At 37.6% G+C, this 22005-nt stretch overlaps 2 protein-coding genes across 4 annotated transcripts; one reads left to right on the top strand and one right to left on the bottom strand.

Annotated features, from left to right (window-relative positions):
• Positions 1-626: 626 nt before the first annotated feature.
• On the bottom strand, positions 627-3354 carry fgfr1op2 (FGFR1 oncogene partner 2). Of its 2 annotated transcripts, none has more exons than XM_073838812.1 (6): positions 3298-3354; positions 2799-2935; positions 2612-2729; positions 2385-2527; positions 2195-2308; positions 627-1181 (listed from the first exon to the last, which is right to left on the bottom strand). In XM_073838812.1, the coding sequence occupies exons 2-6, from the start codon at positions 2931-2933 to the stop codon at positions 1044-1046; spliced, it is 648 nt and encodes a 215-aa protein (XP_073694913.1). In that variant the 5' UTR covers positions 2934-2935; positions 3298-3354; the 3' UTR covers positions 627-1043. The 2 variants fall into 2 exon arrangements, with proteins under 2 accessions (XP_073694913.1, XP_073694914.1); XM_073838813.1 differs by having other exon boundaries at positions 2195-2299.
• A 793-nt stretch (positions 3355-4147) lies between these two features.
• Positions 4148-20095, top strand: gas2l3 (growth arrest-specific 2 like 3). 2 transcript variants are annotated; one of them, XM_073838500.1, is made up of 9 exons: positions 4148-4285; positions 9496-9551; positions 11888-12065; positions 13148-13257; positions 13352-13490; positions 14654-14717; positions 15232-15367; positions 15724-15831; positions 17297-20095. In XM_073838500.1, exons 2-9 carry the CDS (start codon positions 9525-9527, stop codon positions 18302-18304), a joined length of 1770 nt encoding a protein of 589 aa, XP_073694601.1. In that variant the 5' UTR covers positions 4148-4285; positions 9496-9524; the 3' UTR covers positions 18305-20095. The 2 variants fall into 2 exon arrangements, with proteins under 2 accessions (XP_073694601.1, XP_073694600.1); XM_073838499.1 differs by lacking the exon at positions 4148-4285 and adding an exon at positions 8909-9031.
• Positions 20096-22005: the final 1910 nt, after the last annotated feature.

Here is a 22005-nt window from a genome sequence, read left to right as displayed (position 1 = left end):
TTTTTAAAGCAGTTAAAACATACCGTAATGTTACAATTGTTTTGAAGTGGTAGCAGTATGCATTATTTGTGTTTTGTATGACATTTAAATGATTGTCTAAATAAATGTTTAATAAAGTTGAAATTTGTGCCAAAACACCTAAATGGTATTGTTTTCTGTTCCATGACAGAGTAGAATGAGAGATCTGATGTTTTTACTGAATGCGAGAAATGTGTGAATGTTTGATGTGACAAACCGTCATTAATGTTTTGCTGGGCTATTGAATAATGCTAAATGCTTTGACACCTTTAAAGTCAACATATAGCAGCATGTGCAATGCATTTTGTTATTAAGATTACATTAAATTAAATAAATGAATTTTGCATAAATATAATTTCACTTTTTTTTTTTAGAATTTTTGTTTTTATTAAATTATATTGTACATTTATATGATTTATTATTATTTTAAAGTCAACATCAAAACAACATTTGCAATGCATTTTGTATGCATTTCAAATGCATATGCATGTAATACCATGCACTGCTGGATATTTGAATACACTAAATTATAAGTGGTGTAAAACCTGAAGTGTTGAGTAGTTTATTTAACACTATCAGCGCATTAAACTAGTGAGGAACACAGCCAGTTCATTCAACGCTTTTAATCACTTTCAATGCTACTTCCTCTCACACCCACATAAAACACTGTTACAACCACAACAAGCTTTTTCATTAAAATGGGACATTGTGATGTTCCCTTTACAAAGTCTCATGTTCAGGTAAAGTAATCATTCACAATATGCCAATTTTTTTGTTATTCCACAAATGATTGTATTCATTGGCTGAACTTTTCCAGACTGAAGCCATAATGATGGAGAGATGGAAAAGTAATTGGATCTCAGTGTTTGACATTCCACAGGTCCTTCCTGCAAAACCCCTCACGCTGAATGGCTGATGGACATCCAGGTTGCGCAGTGAGTGCGTGTGACCCTGTAATGAAAGATTGTGGGATTTGTAGGGCAGCTCTGAACGATGGTTTGTAAACTCAGAGTCTCTGATGGTCTTTAGCTCTTCCTCAGACTGACGTCTGTGCTGGTAAGCAGCGGCGAGAGAGACGTGCTGTCAGACGTGTCGTCCCGCTTAAGCACCAGAAATGCCTCACGGCTGATTCCCAACAGCTCTCGCAGACCGCTGTTCTCCAGCTGTACAAATCATGATTACATTGTAAGTATTGCATTTGTTGTGGTATATATATATATTGTGCTGGGTAGTAACTGATAATATGTAATATTACATTCTAAAACACTCAATAATGAAATAATCAGATAAATTGTTTAAAAAAATGTATATTAAGAAAATATAAATAAAAATATAAAATAAAAATATTTTTAAATATTACATAAAAAATAATCAGTTAAAATAAAAATTAAATAATTACATATTATTCACACAACAGCAGTAATATACTTTTTTGTCTGCCGAAACCTATTTACTTTACTCAGTCACTCTAAGATTTAACGATTGTATTGTTTCAATAATAACAACAAATTCACATGTTCACAGTTCTGATGTTGGTTAATGGTCACATGATATGCAGCTAAAAAAATGTTTAAAAATTAAAAAAATATTGTATAATTATATTAAATTACATATAAAAATAATATATAAAATTATATAAAACACTGTATAAAATTATAGAACTATAATATTATTTTAGTAAATGTTATATTTTGATTGTTTTTATTTTAAAATGTATCTATTTTGATTCTACATTTTTATAATTTAATTGGATTTTTTTTTTCTTTGCAAACTAGTTTGGAAAATAATGTTTAATGCACTTCGTGTTGTTGATAACAGAATGAAATATTTAATTTCTCTATTAATTTTCTGTATCAATATGATGAAAGATTTTTTAATCTACATTTTAAATAAATTAGGTTGAGAGTAATCAAAAAAGAAGTTGGATTACATTACCTAAAATGTGTAATCTAATGTTAAAATAATGTTAAAAATTAAAATAATGTTACTAACTACAATTTTCTTCATGTAATTTATAATCAGTAATGGACTACAAGTTGTAAGTGCTGATCATGTATTAAGTCTTTAAGTGACATTAGTTTAATATAACTAATATATCTTTCTTATATTGATTTTATTCCATTGTTTATAATTTGCATCTGTGTGAATATATTGTGGTATATTTAGTGTGTCTGACCTCCAGGCGTTTGATTCTCTCCTCATCCTCACATAGTCGCCCTTCATCCACCTCGATGGCTTTCCTCATCACCGTGGCCATTTCGTTTATCTTCTCAATGTGCGCCTGCATTTCCTGCAACATAAATGCCTATTTGACCACCAGTATTACAGGGAATCCCATTTTTTAAAAAAACGTCTGTGGGACTGACATTAGTGTGCTGCTCTCTGAGCTGGGTGACAATAGCAGGATCATCTCTCTTGCTAGCCATCAGAAGGCGAAAGACTTGCTCTCTGTATTTGGTCATGATGAGCTCCAACGCAGACTGATGCTCCTCCAGTGATGTACGCAGCTCTGTCGAGAGAAACATATGGATTTAGATTTAAACAGCCCTCAAATGATCCAGCGACAACTTTTGATTGCAAACCCTCCTGACACCTTTGTTTTCCTGCTGCAGTTCCCTTATTTGCCGGTTTTCCTGTTGGATACCCATAACCAACGTGGAGCGCGGCCGGTGTCTCGCCACCTGGTTCAACACCTCAATCTCTTCTTGGTACTGAAAGAACAAGAAATATAAATGAAACAACACATTTCAATTAGACAGACTGAGAACAAATGCTGATACCTGTTTCATGGCTTCCACTCTCTTGTTCAACAGCGTGGTTTGTTCAATCAGGATCTCAGCAGCATTATCATGATCCCGGAGCCGCTCTACCAGTGATTTGGCATCAGCCAGCACCTTCTCCAGTGTACAGGTCATTCCTGAAGAGCACAAGAAACACTTGGACTGTGACTTAATTCATGATCCATTCATAAAATACACAATCTTATATTCTGCAAACGATCAGATCTGTGAAAATCTGCTTTGCAGCAACTACTGTTATGTTGTGGCTTTTGTTACAGACATGTTATGTCTTGATTTCAGAAATGCTGAAAGATAAGTGTCAAATGTTTTGGTAGAAGCCTAGCATTAGCTTCTACGAAAATAAGAAAACAATCGCCCATTGTTTTAATAAAACACTAGATCATGTAAATAAAAACGAACACGACGCCAGAAACACTTTTAGTTGTATTATATTTTTGAATAACACCGAGAATAATTGTAAATGAATAGAAAAGCTTACCTTATCTTACAGCAACGGCTCAGTTGGAACACTTCCTGTTGCTGCGTCCGAGACGTCACGCGCAAGGACTTCTGGGAGATGTATGCGCCAACTTTCTTCCTTACACCGTCCACACGGAGGCGCTATAGACAAACTTTCTAAATGTTTAAACTGCAATTAGTAACATGAATGTTTTGTTTATTACTGTACAACCCGCAAATTCCTTGGGTGAAGCTTATTAATCTCTAAATGCCTGGCCTCATAATTCCATTATAAATGGAATTATGTTCTTTTATTAACTGAGTTTGAGGGTTTTTTATAGGTGGAGAGAGGCCAGTTTAATCCCGTGTCACCCAGAAGGCGTAATCAGATTTTACCTGTGCAAACAAATCCTGTTTTGTGATTATGAGTCAGTTTTATATCCAATGTCCAGTCATATACAGGAATCACAACTGTGCTACAGAGTTTTGGAAATAACTAATTACAGGGATATATTAAGTATATTTTTTATATAATTATATATTTATATATATATTTTATATAATTATTTAATCCTTTTTAGTGATTTGAATGATCATACATATTACTTTGTCATTGGTACTTACTGATTTTTTTTTCTGTATTACCTATTAGCTATCCGCTGTTTTTATACATTCTTTAGGTTTCATTTTGGGACAAATAAATAATAATAATCTGGTCATTTTTTCTCCACTGTTTTTTTCACTCACATAATGTAGAATGCAATGCACTGGAATAGAGCCCGCCCACCTGCTCTCATATCCCCGCCCCTGTCCATTGAAGCTTTTGATCTCCGCTCTGATTGGCTGTTTTGAACCGCGAATCCCTCTCAACTGAACATTCCAAGACGCGTGGAGGAAAAGCAGCAGAGAGCAGCTCCAGCTTCAGCTGATGCGCGTCCACGCACCCACGCGCGCACGCCCCAGCAGCCGCGGAGCGAAGAGAGACAACTAGTTACTGACACACAACTAAACACACACATTTAACGCTGGTGAGTTTATTCGTGTTGTTTTTTTCAATCCCAAACTCTCGAACCAGACTGGAGTGAGTGAGTGAGTGAGATTGAGCGAGCGAGCGAGGGAGAGAGAGAGAGAGAGAGAGAGAGAGAGGGGACTTTGTTTATTTGATGATTGTGTGCGTGTTTAAAATAGAAATTTACTTAGAAAAGGAAACAAAATGTCAACAAACAAGTCTTAAGTGTAAAGGCCGCCTCTGTTGTGTATTTTTGGAAGCTATACTGAAAATTGAGAATTGTGAGGAAGTTGCATGACATTTCCATGGAATTGCGTGATGAATCACCAGCATGTAAAAATACAACGCACATATTTGAATTAGTGGATCATATTCAAATGATTTGAGTTCATATGATTTGAAAATATTAAGCTGTCTGCTCTGTATGTGTCAGTGGTGATTGACAGATACATGTTTCGACAGGGACATTAAGATATTGCCCAAACATGTTTCATAATCAGCCACCTAATATTAAAACTGCTCATTATGATGTTCAACTGAGTTTTAGACTCAGTGTTATAGCTTACTTTGTCAGAGATGTGTGCTAAATATACATCAATCACCAGAGGAGGGGAAAACTTGCAGGTGTTTCCTGATGGAAACTGCAACCATAAAGATTTCAGCACGTCCTTGAGCTCTGGCAGGGAATTCTGTTTATCGCCAAAGACTTTCTTGGTCATGCTGAAGTGCTGTTAACAGATTAAATGTGCCAGTAAACCATTTGAGGAAGCTGAGTTATTCCTTTGTGGCATGCTGTGAATGACTTGCAATTATTTATTGAGTAGACTCTTTGATCCCAAGCCGCTTACAAAACGAGAAAATAGAAAAAGACTGATAAATCAACTGATATTTGGAGATTTTAAAATCATATCAATGAATTTTGTATAAATATTGTGTCTGTTTGCACAGTTTTGTTGCAGTGATTAAACAGCTCTCAAGATACAGGTGTTAGCATTGGCCATTGAAAAACCATAATAATCAACCACTAATAAGGAAACTGTTGTGTAAAAGAGTTTATGATCTAAGATTTCATGCATATGGAAATGCATTGATTGTTTTGTTTGTCCGCAGAAGTTTTAAGTTTGTTTTTTTTTATATTGAAGTTGCAATGAAACATAAGTAGCATCTTTACTTCTATATTCTGATAATGTCTACTGTCGTTTTCTCCAGAAGGTGCATCCAGTTATCAAAATCTGATTTAAAATTACAAAACGTATGCATTGATGATTTGTTCACCGTAAACTCTATAACATGCATTTAGAAAAAATTCTGTAATGGTTGTTACTTGTAAGCTGCCCCCAAAATACCCCATATCCTGCAACTTTACCGACCATCTGCCTGATACGTGGCATCAGGGGGTTCTTGAGCTTGAGAGGAGGGTGAAGGGGGGAAATCCTGAAATAAATGAATCCTGGCTGGGATTAATTTCCCATGATCTCTGGTGCACATGCTGGTCACTGTTATGAATCTTGGATTACTGTTCGTTTATTAATGACCCAGAGCAGATGATTAGTGGGACGGGGGTATGGCAGACCCTCTGTGCTTGCTGTTGAATGGGTAATTGTTAGTGTCTCATAACAAGTCATTGCATCACCATGACAACGGCTTCTGTTTACATTATGCCTTGGAGTGTCTCCATTGGTTTTAAATGCCAGCATTGGTGTCCTACACTCTGAAATATGAAGATTTACTGGCATTGATGGTTCCATGAAGAACCTTTAACATCCTTGGAATTTTTGGAATCTTTGTAATGGAAAAAAGGTTCTAAAGATTTTTAAGATGTTCTTTAAAGAACTTTTCACTGAATTGTTTGAATTTTTCTGTGGCACCAATGTGAAAACTGATTTGGAGTCTTCATTTTTAAAGAGTTTGCATTTCATGTTTTAGACTTTGTAGACTGGCATGCAATTCTGTATCTTATATTTCTGAATCATTGCAGTGAGGTCATTATGTTGAGCCGTGTTGATCACATTGTTTTGGTGAATTGCAGCTTTGTTTTGTAATTGTAGAAGCATGAGAAAGTAGCTTTTCCTCATGTCTTTTCAATAGGGTTTATACGCAATTATTTGACCACAGTGTCCTAAAACCTAGTCATTTTCCCATTACTAGACAGCATGTTTGTACATTTTTGGGCATCGTGGGTATTGCAACTTTTGAATGCACCTGATGCTGTCTTAATAGGTGGCTCACTAGATTTCAAGACAGTTTACACACCCTCAGGCTGTCCAAGATTTTGATGAGTTTGGTTCTTCATCAGATTTGGAGAAATGTAGCATTACATCACTTCCTCATCAATGGATCCTCTGCAGTGAATGGGTGCCGTCAGAATGAGAGTCCAAACAGCTGATAAAAACATGAAAACAATCCACACCGCTCAAGTCCATTATTTAACGTCTTGTGAAGTGGAAAGGTGTGTGATTGTAAGAAACAATCCATAATAAAGGGATTTTAACATTAGCTGTTTTTATTAGCTGTTTAGACCCTCGTTTTGACGGCACCCATTCACTGCAGAGGATCCATTGGTGAGCAAGTAATTTAATGCTACATTTCTTCAAGTCTGTGCCGTTTCAGAAACCAAAAAACTTTGATGTGTTTTAGATAACTGTTCCTTAGCTGGTGGCAGGTGTATAAGAGGGGCTTTTCTCCGCTTTACGGGGGATGGGCTTCTGACCCGTGGTTTATCGGACGCCCATCCTCTCCAGGACCATTAGTTCTGTTTGTGTGTGTGTTGATGGCTCTGCCTACTAATGAAAGCAACTGACAGGCCAATTAAGATCACAAGCAGAACCACAAAAGAGCAGGAAGGGGAGGGGCTTTGATTGATGGCCGGCTATTTTTGGGACCCATGTGCAAGCCACTGGTGCACATACATGCAAACAAACACGCATGCATACATGCATGTGCCACGTGTCAGCCCACGTCTAGAGGGAGGAGGAGCAGAAGGCCAACGGGGATGCGTCTGGAAGCGTGATCCTCTTACGTGATTATGTGGCGACCCGAGGAGCCATGTGGACACCCCAGCCCTCGCTCCCTTTGTGTCGTTGCATTTAATTAAAGCGACAAATCGACTGTACCTCACGCAGACGTTCATTATAGTAGGATTACGATGTTAGAGCACTTTGTGTTCTGCCCAACCTCATTTCTGCAGCAAAAGTCACTCTCTTTATTTTGTCCTGTTTTTATGGGTGTGTCTTTTACAGAGGCGGCGTTTATGCGAGTTACTCATGTTTTTATCTGTTTTTGATTTGGGCTGAAATTTAATTAGTTAAAAGAAAAAAATAGAATTATGTCATTTGCATCATTTTGCATCAACATGTTGTTTCAAGTGGAATTCCTTGTTCCATGGAACATAAAAAGAAGGAATTTATTGGAACTTAATCATAAAATTGTTTCAGAATTCCACCAAAGGGAATGTCTGGTTACATAATGCATTATGAAACTAATTCAGACTCATGTACTACTACTACATGTAATTATCTTGAAGCCATATTTAACTTTAAGTCAAAAATTAGAATTTTTATGTTATGCAAAACCAAGTAGTTTCAAAGTGTTTTCTATACATTTTTGTGGAACATAAAAGGAAATAATTTGAAAAAATTGTTTTAAATTTCCAATAGTATGCAGGGACGTAAAAGCTAAAATCCAGACTCATGTACTGCTAGTACATGTAATAGTTAATTAGTCATTATTCATTCTTACGTTTATGATTCTTTTTTGTTCTACTTGAAGTTTGACAGCTATTTGTCACTTTAGTCATGTGTTAAAGGGATTGTTTTCTCATACATCACAAATGTAGTCCATGTTTAAATTCTTCTGAAAATAGCATCAATTTTAGGTTGTTACTTACTCATACATTTTTTTGTCCCTTTAAAGCTTGACTGCTGTTTGTCACCATCTACTTTTGAGAATCTGCTAAATAGCTGCTTGACTGAAAAAAGATAATTACATGTTTTGTCACAACATGAGAGTGAGTAAATGATGACAACATTTTAATTTCAGTAGGGACAACCCTTTTTTTAAGAGACGCGGTGGATTGTAGAAGCATGCTCTGTTGTAAATAAACACACAGCAGTTGGACGCGTCCACCGGCCAGCGTGTCCGTTAGTGACGGACTCTTTCCACGGACCGTTATGTTCTGACAGAGGAATGTGGCCCTTGAGACCCGGAGCCACACTGCCACCCACTTCATAACCCGCAGACATCAATTCTGGGTTTGTGTGTCCTCCGCTTTTCTCTGCCGCTTGACATTTTGTGGGCTTGAAGTGCACAGAAGACAGGCTTGATTTGAGCTCTCAAGCTGTTCCTCCAGTAATTAACTCAGTCTCTCGCTCTCTGTGGTTTTTTATGTCTGACTGAAGAGAGAAAGCGATTGTTTATTCTCTTGGTGCCCTTCAAAAAATTTCCAGATTCTTTTGTGTGCTGTCATGGAGGAGTTTGTTGGGAAGGACTGAGCGTGAGCGAACGAACTTTGGACTGTGTGTGTGTGTGTGTAAGCGAACGAGGGGGTTGTAACAATAGGACCATTGTAAATGCTTGGCCGGGATTGGATGGGGGTTTGCTGAGCGGCTTCATTAGTCAATCTGTGTTTCCCTCTCTCTCTCTCTCGTTCGTATCCTCTGTCAGTGGGTCGTTGCTGAAGTGTGTGTTGGGATTTACTACGTTGAGGTGTTCAGGTGGATTGTCTGCTGGCAGCTGGATTGGATTCCTCTGTGTCTGTGTTTCTCAGGTGAGCATCTCGCTGTGGAGATGGAGATTTTAGATTCACATGAGTGTGTCATTGACAGTGTGTGTGTGTGCATGCATGTGTGTGTGTGGCTGTTATTGTGTGAGTGTTAAGTGTGTGAGTGTGTGTTTAGGGAAAGGAGACGTTTGCTTTGTTTCCTCAGCTGTGCTTGTGTTGACTGAACTGTCTCAATCTTGCAGCCTGTGTCTTTTTGTCTTTCTCTCTGATATTTGGTCATAGTGATTTAGGTTTTTCCCTCATCCTTTATTTAAATTTTTTTTTTTCATTATTAAACATTTTATGTTGAGCCGCAGGCGATATTATCCATCCTGCGACGGGACACACAGGGTTTAAGTGGAGTAAACTGACATGAACTGTGTGTGTGTGTTTGTGTTTACAGGAAATAACTGGCGCGTCTGAGCTGATGCATGTCTGTTTTAACAGTGTTTTATGTGTCTCTGTTTCAGAATGTGGACTTGAATCTCTCTTGTAACTAATGATGGCGGTTCAAGCTGGTTTGCAGGTATGCAACTTTATGATTTTATGCTTTTATTTATGTGCAATTAGACACAGTGGATTTGAGTCTGCATCCCTATGAACAGCTTTTTTGTGTGTTGTGAGCCGCTGCGCCAAAGCTCCGATAGTTTGAATATGGTTTTAAAGCAAAATGAAGTTGGCAATGTTGTGGGTCAAGATCTGAGCTAGTTAGAGGAGAGTTACATGTTCAGGTGGGTGGCTGACATAAAGTCTTACAATAATGGCATTGTCCTCTGGTGTGACCTACTATATACTCCATATAAAGTTTGAAAGATGGATGAGATGAGAATTATTTTGTTATGACAGATATTAAGTCTATATTTTTGGGGGAAAATAAAACATTAAAAATGCCGCATAACAAACATTATAATGAAAATGGACTTGTTTTAATTGAAATGGATTATCAGTATAAATCAGTAATAACCCATAGTATTTATAGATGAATTTTAAGTGAGGGTTAGGTGATTACAAAACTAATCTAAATTGCTTTAAATGCATGCACAATTATATATCTAATACTCACTGATACCAATAGCTGAATGTCAACTCATAACTGATAATGTAACCAAAATAGTAACTTCCTTTATTCTCACATATACGTTTAAGCTATTATCTGTTGAAAAGAAGTACTCAGATACACCTGCTCTTTTCTTAAAGAGGACACCTGACTCCAAACAGCTCCAGGGCAATAGTTGCCGCCATTTGTGTTCTAAATGGCTTCGAAGTTTTAATCTGAATAATCTGCTGAACATTCCAGATAGAAGACATGTGTTGTTGATTTGACACCATCCTGTCTGAATCAGAAGATGAATTTGTAATTCATCATGTGTCCATCTGTAATATGATGTCATGTGTGAGCCGGCCACATTATGTAATGTCACTGAAAACATTTGTGTGTGCAATGTGCATGTGTGATTGAACACGCCATACTGTTTGCATTGAGTTAACCATAAGTGAGAAAAGGAGTGGTCCACAAGCAAACACTAACAGTAAACGCAATCTGCAATGGAATGGTAATCTTGGGTGTCTTGTATAATACGAATAAAACCCCCCCACATGGAAACACTTCCCTGTTTAATTAGGCTTTGTGTGCAAGCAGAAGAAACGCTCCATATGTGTGTTAGTAGGAGCCTGAAGCTCTCACTCGCTCTGTTCCTCATGGGAGTTTAATGCATGTGTGGGAACAGCAGGGTTCATGTGCAGAAAGGGTTATGGGATTTCTCTCGGAGTGGCCTGCTTGTGTGTGATTTTTAAAATAGTGCTTTTGTTTTTGTGTGTGATTTTTGGGCTTTCTTAATAATCTGTTCGCGCAGAGGTTTGGTGCTGTGGGCTTCAAACAGATGTTTTGCCTCAGTCTAAGTCAAGTCACATTTATTTCTATAGCGCTTTATGCAATGCAGATTGTTTCAAAGCATCTTTGAAATAATAAACAGAAAATAACAGAATCAATGCAAACTACAAACATGAGACAAATCCAAATTCAGCCATAAAACAACTCTAAAAGACAATAGTGTCTATTCAGCTCAGGTCAGTTCAATCAGCGTTGATTCAATTCACTTAAAAAGCGCTGTTTATGTTGCAAAATCCATCTGTTATGAAACTAATTTGATTTAGCTAAAGCAGCTCCCCTGCTAGAAATGTTCTGGCAAGATTATTTTGAACAAACACTCTTCCAGTAACATTAATAGAATGTTCGTTCAAAGTTATTTCTGAAACATTTTAGTTGGACATTTGTGTAACATTTTTAAATGCTACTACTTGTTTTGGAATGTTCAGAAAACATTCAAAAGTAACATTCATATAATATTTGCTAATTATAAAATGCAATGTTCTCCTAACATTTGTAGAACCCTCTAAAATTCTTTAACAAAAAAATGGACATTTTAAATATTCTGAGAAAATGTCAGCAAACATTTTTAGAACATTGTCATTTATCCAGTTCAATTCAGTGTAGTCAAATTTATAATATTACTGAAGATGAAGTGTCTGTCACTATTAGTATTACTCATACTCATGGTTGGGGGTTTGTTTGCATACTTAACCCTATGTTTTTAACTTTTGTTAGAGGTTTTACTACAAGTTAACTTATGAAAGTTGTTTTATCTAAATATCATTGCTTTTTTGCTTGTGTAAGTTTGTCATTTGTTTATTTGATTTAGTCATGCTTGTTAGACTGTCCTGATTTCAACCGGGTCGCCGTCTTTCCGGAGAGAGAGCGTGGAATCTGTGTGAGGGGTCATTGTGGTCTCGACACACAGTTTTGTGTGTGTTTCTCTGTGTGCACGTGTTGAGCCGTCTGGTTTTCCTCTTTCTCTCTCTCAGGCTTGGTTTGGCGAGAAGTTTGATGTCCCGTTACAGAGTCCTCGCAGCCTGCGCTCTCCTCGTCCCGGCCCGGGTCTGGCTGATGTGTTCCAGTATGACCAGTGGTTGGCCGTGCGGCACGAAGCCACGCTGGTGCCCATGCAGGAGGATCTGGCCATCTGGCTGAGCGGCATGCTGGGTAAACCTGCTTCTCATGCAAAACAAGACATCTATGACTCACTCTCAGCACATGAAAGCAAAAAATGACTGCTATTATTAGTCTAAATGTCTTTTCCTTTCGTTGGTCAAATAACTGAAACCCAAAGCCTCATATATCAAGCAAAGAAGTGTGGGAAACGACGTTTGCTCTCGTATAACGGTGATATACGACCCCCGAAACAAGAACTCAATCTCTCAGTCTTTGTCGAATAATGGAGGGTGTTGCCCTTACCTGTCTGTCTGCATGCTGAACATGTTCACCCGGGCCAAAGAACGTTCACCCATAAACCTCTTGCTCTGTTGGTTGCCTTTTTTCTTTTTTTTTTTAGATTAAGTCCTTGTAATCCTATAGTCCTCTTTCAGATAATACACTGAATATGTTGTGGAATTTGAACAAAATGCTAAAATGTGACTGCCCTGTGCTGTCAAACTTGTTCATTTTTCACTGACAGGGTGTTTATATTGTATGGATTATAGTGTCATAAGTGTGAATTTTAAGTGTTATTAGTATTTTTCGGTGAGACCTGGAGGGCAAAACAGCCATAAAACTGCTGCACAGGCCTGTCGATTTTACATGTATGAATTTGGCAGCTTCTTTGATCAAAAGTGACTTACAAAAAGGAACACAGCAATTCGTCAGAAGGGCAAACAATAATCATAATATACAATGCCCGGTTTATTAGACAACTAGATTAAGGCAAGATTAGGCAAGCTAGAGAAGAGGAGAACTTTTGTAAAGTGAAGCTTTTGTAAAGTGACTCACTGTAAAGGTTGTCTAGTTCCATCTTGCACTTAAAGGTGTTCTAGGTAATATTTTGACTTCACTAAAGCTTAAAAATACCATCATATTTTTGGAGATATTAAGGAAACAAGTTCACATACTTGTTTCTCCTGAAATGTTTGTTCAATTTACCCAATAGTATTTTGACGCCCCGGGTTGCCAGTTAGTGGAAAACTAATTCCACTATTTTCTATGTGAAAATGCTTAGCAATTAAAGGAGTAACATAGTCATAGTTGTTCTCAAGTCTGTTGAAACAGAGATATTTGGGGTTTTTTTGCAGGCGAGCAGGTGACAGCTGAACGCTTCATGGAGGAGCTTGACAACGGTGTCAAACTGTGTCGTCTGGTTGGAATTCTGCAGAGTAAACTCCCACAGGACTCAGAAACACAGGTGCGTAAGAAACGTGTGAAACGGTGGGCGGTGACGCAGCTCGCATAACCGCAGGACTGTTTGTGTGTAATTCTCATCTCTGTTTTGTTAACAGCTCCTGTCAAAGAAAATCCAGTTCAAGAAAAATGCCTCCCCTGGATCGTTTTTTGCCCGGGACAACACGGCGAATTTTCTGTCCTGGTGTCGTCACGTAGGAGTGGACGAGACGTATTTGTTTGAGTCTGAGGGTTTGGGTAAGAGAGCTTTTGGCCCGGTGTCCTTAACCAGGTGCAACTTATAATTAAGTCTCCAGAGTGGTTAACAGTTAAATTACTGTACTATTCAGCCATGAGCAGAAGAGGATGTTTTGTCCATTGCCTAGTTTCTATTTCTGTCATTCTGGATCTATGGCCACAGTAATCCAAAATGCTTCTCCAGAGAGCTCTGTATTGAACATATTTTAATTGTAATATTTTACACGTCTGCTTTCTATGATTCATGATTATTTAAATATGAATATTGCAACAAAAATTAGACTGGGGTGAGGGTTTAAACAGCATAAAGCCCAGCTCTCCAGAATGGATAGACTCCACCTGCATCTGTCCAGGCTTGTCTCTCTCTGTAGTCCATTAGAACTGGACTTTAATCATGCTGGCTAAATTAATGTATTTAAACAGTGACCAGCGTCCTCCTGTCTGTCCTCTTTAGCCCTGCTGTGCTAGTGTGTCTTTCTCTGAGCTGTTTAACGGGCCGTAATCTTTTCAGAGGATCTGTGGCCTCGTACGTCAGTTGAGCTGTGGCCCCGCACGTCCCCGTCTCTCTGTAAATCCAGGATGTTAATGAGTGAGAGGGAGCTGTCATTAAGTCATTAACCTGACGGCCCTGAGACTTGCTGTCCTCAGGAGCGCAAGTTATTATTCACTGTGTCACTGTGCATTACGGGATGGGAACTGACAGAACTCAGTGTGACCTGTAATCGAACCGGTGTGAGAGATGAGCCAGCCTGGGTCAGCGAGTTTCCAAACCCAAACAGTGGTGCATGTCTTTATGAAGTGTTAAGCCTTGAACAAATGATTATGAAGTAATTTTTAAACTTTAATTGATTTGATTTTCATTATATAACCTGTTCAAGTCACTACAGGCAAAACCAGTTTTTTCCATGCATCTCCTCTGTAAAAACTATTTATTCTACGTCAACAAACAAGAATTTTTGAAATTTTGAAATTAATTATTACATCATTTGCACATTTAAACATAACAGAATTTTGTTTTAATGCACTATGATTAATTCAATGTATAGTGATATCTATTAGTTAAAAATTTTACTCACTTCACCTGTTATGTCTGTAGCCGTAATAACTTTGGCAGTGAATGATCGCTAGGTAATTATAGTCACGGCTCTCCCTCCCTTCCTCAGTTCTGCATAAAGAGGCGCGGCAGGTGTGTCTGTGCCTGCTGGAGATCGGACGGATCGTCTCCAGGTAAGCGAAGCGGTTTTGATGATCCTGCAGGTGACAGATGTCAGGTTGTGCTTTGGGGTCAGAGGTCAAGGGCTGCTTTAGGGGCTTTAAAGTTATGCCGGGGGCAAATTTACGTGGATTTTACAGGGTTTAAATGAATTGGCTTGAGCACTTAGAACAGCTATTGTGCTGTAGAAAAGCTAAAAAAAATCTGAATTTATGGAGATTCTAGAATAACACAACAGTTACTGTATATAGGGGGTTAATAAATAATAAAAAGGGGTTTATTTTGCAATAATAACCATCTGAATGTATATTATCTTGCATTTTACCTTAACTTTTCTTATTTAAATTTGACATGATTTTATGTGAGGAAATCTGCAGTCATTCATGCAATTCAATGGTCATTACACACAAATATTTAATAGCATATTGTACATATAATTATGTCATGATTAGCTGGTTAGAATAAAAACTAACATAAAATATTAGGATTTGCTCTTAGGGCAGTGTTGATGGGGTTTTGTTTGTTTAGGTATGGCATAGAGCCTCCGGTTTTGGTTAAACTGGAAAAGGAAATTGAGCTGGAGGAAAGTCTAATGATGACCGATCACTCGTCTCCAGTGAAAACATTCACTGTGTGCTGTCAGCATGGAGCCCTGTATCACGCGGTGAGCATCACACACACTTTCTGAGATCAGGCTTTTAGTTTGAGTTGAATCATTGTCTTAGCCTTTTTAAGAGTTCATATGCAGTGTTATGATGAGTCTTAGCATCTGTCTGCATTCTGACCCAGTTATCATACATCTCCAGTTGAGTTTATTGTTTGCTGAGTGTATAAATAGCAGCTGTTGTTTAGAGATGTGCTTCACATGGGGGACAGTTTTGCAAAAAATGCTAACTTCTCTCAGCCAAATAACCAGTGGGACACCCCAGGGTCCAGAATGTTCATAGCTGTTATTTTTCCATCTTGCAAATGAGTGAATTTTTCTTTCATTTCACCCAAACAAACTCTTCTTGTCTGTAGGATCGTGCCGGCCAGGATGACCCTCCCTGTAACTGCACACAGAAGTTTTCCATTGAGTATCTGTCTGAGGGACGCTACAGGCTCGGAGACAAGATCCTGTTCATCAGGGTAGGAGCAGCTTTTAGGGACTGTTTTAAAAGTCTTTACAGTCACGATAAAATAGAAGTAGCAATATTGTATGTGTTGGTTATTATTTGGATGTTGAGAAGTGAGAGTGGCTCTCAAGACTGAAGCCAGGATTTAAAAGCATTAGAAGTCCTACAAACGGCATCAGAAAGAAGTGTTGTTTCACTGGAAGTTCATTTGTGACATTTTGATTAAATGTTATGAGGCCAAAAGAAACATGCATGGATGAATTGTTCACAATAAGATCTATAGCATGCATTCGAAATGTAGATAGGGTGAATTTTCATTTCATGCCGATTATAGCAATCAGCACTGTTACATTATCTTGTTTCATCCTGTTAAATCGCAGTACTGTAGAGCAGATAAACCTTATGCAAACACACTCATCTGAGCGCACTTTCCTCGTGTCTTTAGCTGGCGTGTCGCCATGGAGATCTCATTCACAACTACTGTGGCAATCCACTAAAGCCAATCTAGTTTGTTTAACCAGCACGTGCTGAACTGTCATAACATTCGCACAGACACACATCCAGATTAGGTGGAACATGCACACACAGAGATGCTGTGTGAACATGCTTCCTGATAAAACATTCCGGTTACACTACATGCCAGTAAAACAAGCGTGTTTAATAGTGATGCATCGAAAATATTCGGCCAAAAATGGGGGGCTGAAATCATCTCTTCCTTATTGCTTATTACATGAATGAAAATCAAAAAGTATATTGAGCTAAACAGTACAACTTACTGAAATGATTCGTGTCTCATGTAATTCTTCAATCAGTGTTTAAACCACAGGAAGACAGCTCATAAACAATAACATCACATTTGCCTCAGAAAAGCCATTCAATATCCATAAACTTATTATTCAGCTTGAAAAAATAATTCTAGAGAGAAGCATTATGATAAATCTATGCACTATATTACGAATTCATCATATTTTTACTTAACCTGTTGACTTCGGTGATATGTATTAATATGTGTAAATCTGTCATGAAAACATTTTTTTATTACAGACATTGTTTAAATGTTTATATTTCAACAACAAAGTGTAGTTTAATCATAATTATATCATTAAAAAACTGATATAAAAATATTTGTAATGTTCAAACAAATCAGTTTTTATTTAAACGGTGATTATTAAATAAATTTGTTTAATTAACTGATTATTAAAAAAATTTGGTTTTGGTTAAAACTTCCATTAAAACAGTCTTATGTGGAGTTTTTATTTGAGTGTTGTTTACTAAATACATTTGATGAATTAATTAATTAATTTTATCAATAAAATTGGTATGCAATTTACATCTTAGTTTTTGTTTGAGTGCTGTTTATTAAATGCATTTGATTGTTAAATGTACTTTTAATTTTGATTTCAGTAAAAATGTATTTTTGTGCATCAGTAGTATTTTATTCTGTGAGGTTGCTTATTAATTAAAATGCTCTCTTTTAGATGCTTCATGGGAAGCATGTGATGGTGCGTGTCGGTGGAGGTTGGGACACTCTGAAAGGGTTTCTGCTGAAATACGACCCTGGCCGTGTGCTGCAGTTCACCACTCTAGAGCAGAAGATTCTAGCCTATCAGAAAGGCCCTTCCAGCTCAGGCCCCGCCCACAATGTGCAGACCACGCAGCCGCCCACAATGGACCCCATTGCAGCCGTCAACCTCCTCCCAGAATCATCCTCTTCATCGTCATCTTCCACGATGTCCACGTCCAAACCCAGCACGCCCACACCCCGCAGCGTCACCCAGTCACCCGCATCTACGCCCTCAATGCCTCGTAAGGCACCTGCACCCAAGAAGATTTTTCAAACGCCCACCGCTTCCCCGAAAACCACCCCTGTTTCATCGCCTGCCCCCAAAAGAAGCCCGTTTCCCCAGTCAACCCCGAATGGGGTTTCCCAAAAAACCTCTTCCGCCACCTCCAAGACCAAACTGCGCCCGCGTGCATCTCCATCTCAACCGCGCAGTCCCGTCTGTCCCGAACCCACCTGCAAGCTGCCTAAACCTTCGGCCCCACCAACATCTACACAGAAACCTGTCCAGCGTGATGGTCGCCTACCTCCTGCGCCCGTCCGCTCACGGCTCGCCCAGAGAAACCCGCCTTCCCCTGCCTCTGCCCTGCACTTAGATTCCAGGAAGGGTCGTCCTGTTTCCCCTCGTTTGGCACCGAATGATCCCAAACAGACAATTCCTCTTACAAAACCTGTCACCTGCAAGAGTAAATCTGTACAGCAGAACACAGCTGGCACTACACGAACTGTTGCATCTGTCAATGGTAAAACAACCCAAAGGAAACCTCTGGTCAGCAGTAACCCTCCTGTTCAGACGCCCACTGTAAGCACCACTACTAAACAAGCACCTACCAGCACCACACACAAACACACGACACGGACTAAACCCAGCAAACGCGATGAGCCCTACTTCGAGATGAACAATAAGAGAAGGGTAAAGAACTGAGAATGCTGGGATATGTAGTTGAGGCTGCGGTGTGGAGGGTCACGCTTCACATAAGGATTGATTCGGATGGCATATTTAATTTTAAGTGAAAACGAGGCTGTGACAAGAGCCAGTTTGCTTTATGTTTTAAAATATTGTTTTGAATATTAAAAATACATTTCTAGTGGCCAAGCTATGAAAATTAGATTTTTTATTTAGTACAACCTATTAAACATACTGCACATCTGTCTTTAACAGCCTCGTTTTAATTTACATTAAATTAAATATGACAATCTGTTTGTTTGCTTTGCATCTGTCAGAACTTCCGTCTCAGGCTTTCATTGGTGATGGGACATGTAGTTTTAACTACGGCGCTGAGGGTCACGCTTCATATACGGATTTAGTCAGATGCTATATTTAATTTCATGTAAATAAAAACGAGGCTGTGACATCTGCAGTCCATTTAATTGGTTGTGTTTTAAACATTGCAAATACATTTTCAAAACATTGAAAATGTTTTCGAACACTGTAGAAATGGCCATTCTATAAAAATTTTACTTTTAATTTGATACAACCTATTAAATATACTGTGCATCTGTCTTTAACAGCCTCGTTTTCATTTACATTGAATTAAATATGCATGTCAAAATGTTTAATTTGTGCCATACTAAAAATCATCAGGATATGCCTTGGATATATTTTACACAAATTAACACGTTTTTTAAAATCTCTTCTTTAGCTATTGTAATTATCATTATTTTAGCTAAGAGGTTAGGAAGCATTTCTAGGTTTAGTTTAAGTGTTTAAAATTATGCACGGTTATGCACAAACTGATATCGTCGTCATCTTTTTTCTTTTATTTTTTTTTTTTAAATCAGTCCATGTCTGTTACATGATCTGATTTAACTTCTGATTGGGTTATAAATGGATCAACATCACTTATAAATTCCGCAAATCAATATAATTACGTGTGTCAATGTCTTGTGAGCTCATAAGGAAAACCAGCAGAATGTTGTAGGTAAAGCAGTAAGTGTGTGTTTAGACTAATGTCTGTCTTCGTGTATGATGTAGGAACAGATGTGCTGTGGGGCGTTCAGATCTTGTAATACTGCTCCTCTGTTTCCAGTTCATATTTACATTAAGAGCACTGTTACTGTATTGCATAAGAGACAGATGTAAATGAAATCCACTCTCATTGTTTCAGGTCCAACACCCCATAATATGCAGAAACAACCAAAGCAAAATTTATGTTTGATTGTCAAATGGCATCATTTTAGAGCACATTTTAAAACTATTTTAGAGTATTTAGGGTTTATGTGCCTTAAATTTGTGTTTGTTGGTATATACGTGTGGTTTATCATCAAACACCCTTGAAGAACTGTATTTAGTCATGATGGTTAGTTTGGCAGGTACTGCGGTTTAATTTGTATGTTTTAAGTTGGTCAAACAGCCAGCTGTTGTTAAATGAAATGCTACCTCCTTTACGCCACACAAATACTACTGACTCGGTCATGCCCATAAACACCTGAGCTTTTATTTTATTACACTGTCCAGAACAATGCTAAATATTTTCAGTTTCTATTTAAGAGTTGTGGTCTATACAGAAAGGTTATTATAAAATATAATTTTATTTGTAAGGGTAATTGTTCTCTTTTGTTTTCGGATATGGTTCTTTTAATTATGTTTGTGTGTCAGGTTGTGTGAGAGACATTCTTCCAGCACTTTAAGAAAATGTTTATTTTGAATGTAGATTATTTTCTTTGTTTTGTTTGTTTGTATCTTTGCATTCTGTCAAATAAAGATCTATACAGTGTATAATTTCCCTGGATTTTTTCAGCCTACTTGAACGTCAACAAATCCATTCTGAATAGCAGGTAAGTTAAGATTTATTTTTCTTCTTGTATCTGGCGTCAGCATGATATTACAGTGGAAATGGATTTTACTAAACTATACTCTACTGTTATAATCTGATGAGATTACAGCAGCTCATGTGTGTGATAGTGCTGCACCCTAGTGGATAAAAAGATTTAAAACTATAAAACTGGTTTAACTACCAGAATTTTATATTTGATTTAACCACAGCCAATGCAGTCTGATGTAGTTTATGCCAGGGTTATAATAGTGAGCTAAAACTAAAACCGTAAAAAATACTTGAAATAGAATAAATGGTAACTCAAACAAAAAATATAGACAAATGCAGTTTGTTTTTATAGTGAAAATGTGTGTAAAACTTATTTTCAAGTCAGTTGCCAAAAAAATCTAAGTTTAATTTAGTTCATTTTAGTTTAACTTAATGTGCTAAAATTAATAAAATAATATAGTCATTAAAATTACTAAAAACTAAAAGTTGATTCTCAATAAAAGCTATAATAATATCAGTGATACTAAAATGGTTTACGTCCACATGCACTTTGATGTGTCAAGCATTAATGTATTTTCATAGAAAGTTATTTTTAATGAGCATGCATATACAGACAATCAGGTATTTAAAAATGTATAAATCCTTGTAGACTTCTTTTATATCAACATTAAGTAAACGCGTTTCTTGGCAAACTAATACAAATATGTTCTTGGTTCAAAGGACTCAAATGCATCAATTTAATACAGAACATCTTCAATGCTTATCCACAAGATGGCGCATTCTACCTACTTTTATTGATCATATCTGACCACTTACAGCTCGTCTTTTCCCTTCAAAACCTTCATATGCTACTTAATATCTGTGATTGTCTGAGTTTAGCAAAGACTGTGTGTGTGTGTGTGTGTGTGTGTGTGTGTGTGTGTGTGTGTGTGTGTGTGTGTGTGTGTGTGTGTGTGTGTGTGTGTATATATATTATGTTTTGCTTGTGCATCCCTCAGATGATAGACCAATATTAAACAGATTAGGTGGACAATCTGGTAGAGTGGCTTATGTCTAATAACTACTGTGATGATGCAGGTTTTGAGTTGCTGAAGTAAAGCTGCATGTAAACTGAATCCTTCCGTTGAGTCTTTATGGCTGTGCATTTCTATATTAAGTGCGTGGTTCCCTCATGACTTTCCCAGTCCTTCCTGATTTATGTCCAGGGATTTTTGTGAAATCGTTTTATAGAGATTGCACTTACAAAGAGCATGAGATAATGATCATATTTAAGAATTTCCATTGCATTTCTAGACCTTTTAAAACCCCTGATATTTCTAGGTTTTCCATCACCGTGAGAATCCGGTACATAAATGCATGGTTTGTACAGCTATACACACACATAACCAGCTGCATTTCTAAACAGATATATACAACTTTACAACAGACAATTTTAGACACTGAAATATAGAAACACAGTATTAATATACAACTAGGTTTACAAATCTAACTAACCAGAATATTAAACAGTCAAATATCTTCCATGCTCTAGATAAAATGCTTTCGCATTACATTTATTACGTGTTATTTAAAATATGATATAAATCTTATCTATCTCGATAAATATATATTCGTGTGGCTTCACTCGTGCAGCGCTTGAGCTGCGTCAAACCCAGAGCGCGCGGACATTATTCTCCACTCTGCCGCGCGTCGGCTCAACATATCAGTACGCGCAGCAAAACGCATGCCAAACTCGCTGGAAATAGCGTTAAAAAAACACAAAACTCCGCTTAGTCGAACTGTTCTTATCGTCTGGTTGACAAAATGGGGTCTTTCGCGTCGAGCTCCGCCATTTTGTGGCAGAATAACTTGTGAGAGGGGT

This window comes from Garra rufa, chromosome 4 (genome assembly GCF_049309525.1).
Source record: "Garra rufa chromosome 4, GarRuf1.0, whole genome shotgun sequence".
Classification (NCBI taxonomy): domain Eukaryota; kingdom Metazoa; phylum Chordata; class Actinopteri; order Cypriniformes; family Cyprinidae; genus Garra; species Garra rufa.
This window is presented reverse-complemented; position numbering and strand designations above follow the sequence as displayed.

Bases quoted from the DNA above. Each gene is read 5' to 3' on its own strand.
- fgfr1op2 (XM_073838812.1), bottom strand. From the start codon at position 2,933: ATGACCTGTACACTGGAGAAGGTGCTGGCTGATGCCAAATCACTGGTA. The intron at 2,528-2,611 runs GTGTCAGGAGGG...TTCTCTCGACAG, and splicing joins ACTGCAGCAGGAAAACAAAG to AGCTGCGTACATCACTGGAG. The intron at 2,309-2,384 runs GTCAGTCCCACA...TTTATGTTGCAG, and splicing joins TCAGAGAGCAGCACACTAAT to GAAATGCAGGCGCACATTGA.
- gas2l3 (XM_073838500.1), top strand. From the start codon at position 9,525: ATGATGGCGGTTCAAGCTGGTTTGCAG. The intron at 9,552-11,887 runs GTATGCAACTTT...TCTCTCTCTCAG, and splicing joins CGGTTCAAGCTGGTTTGCAG to GCTTGGTTTGGCGAGAAGTT. The intron at 13,258-13,351 runs GTGCGTAAGAAA...TTTTGTTAACAG, and splicing joins CACAGGACTCAGAAACACAG to CTCCTGTCAAAGAAAATCCA.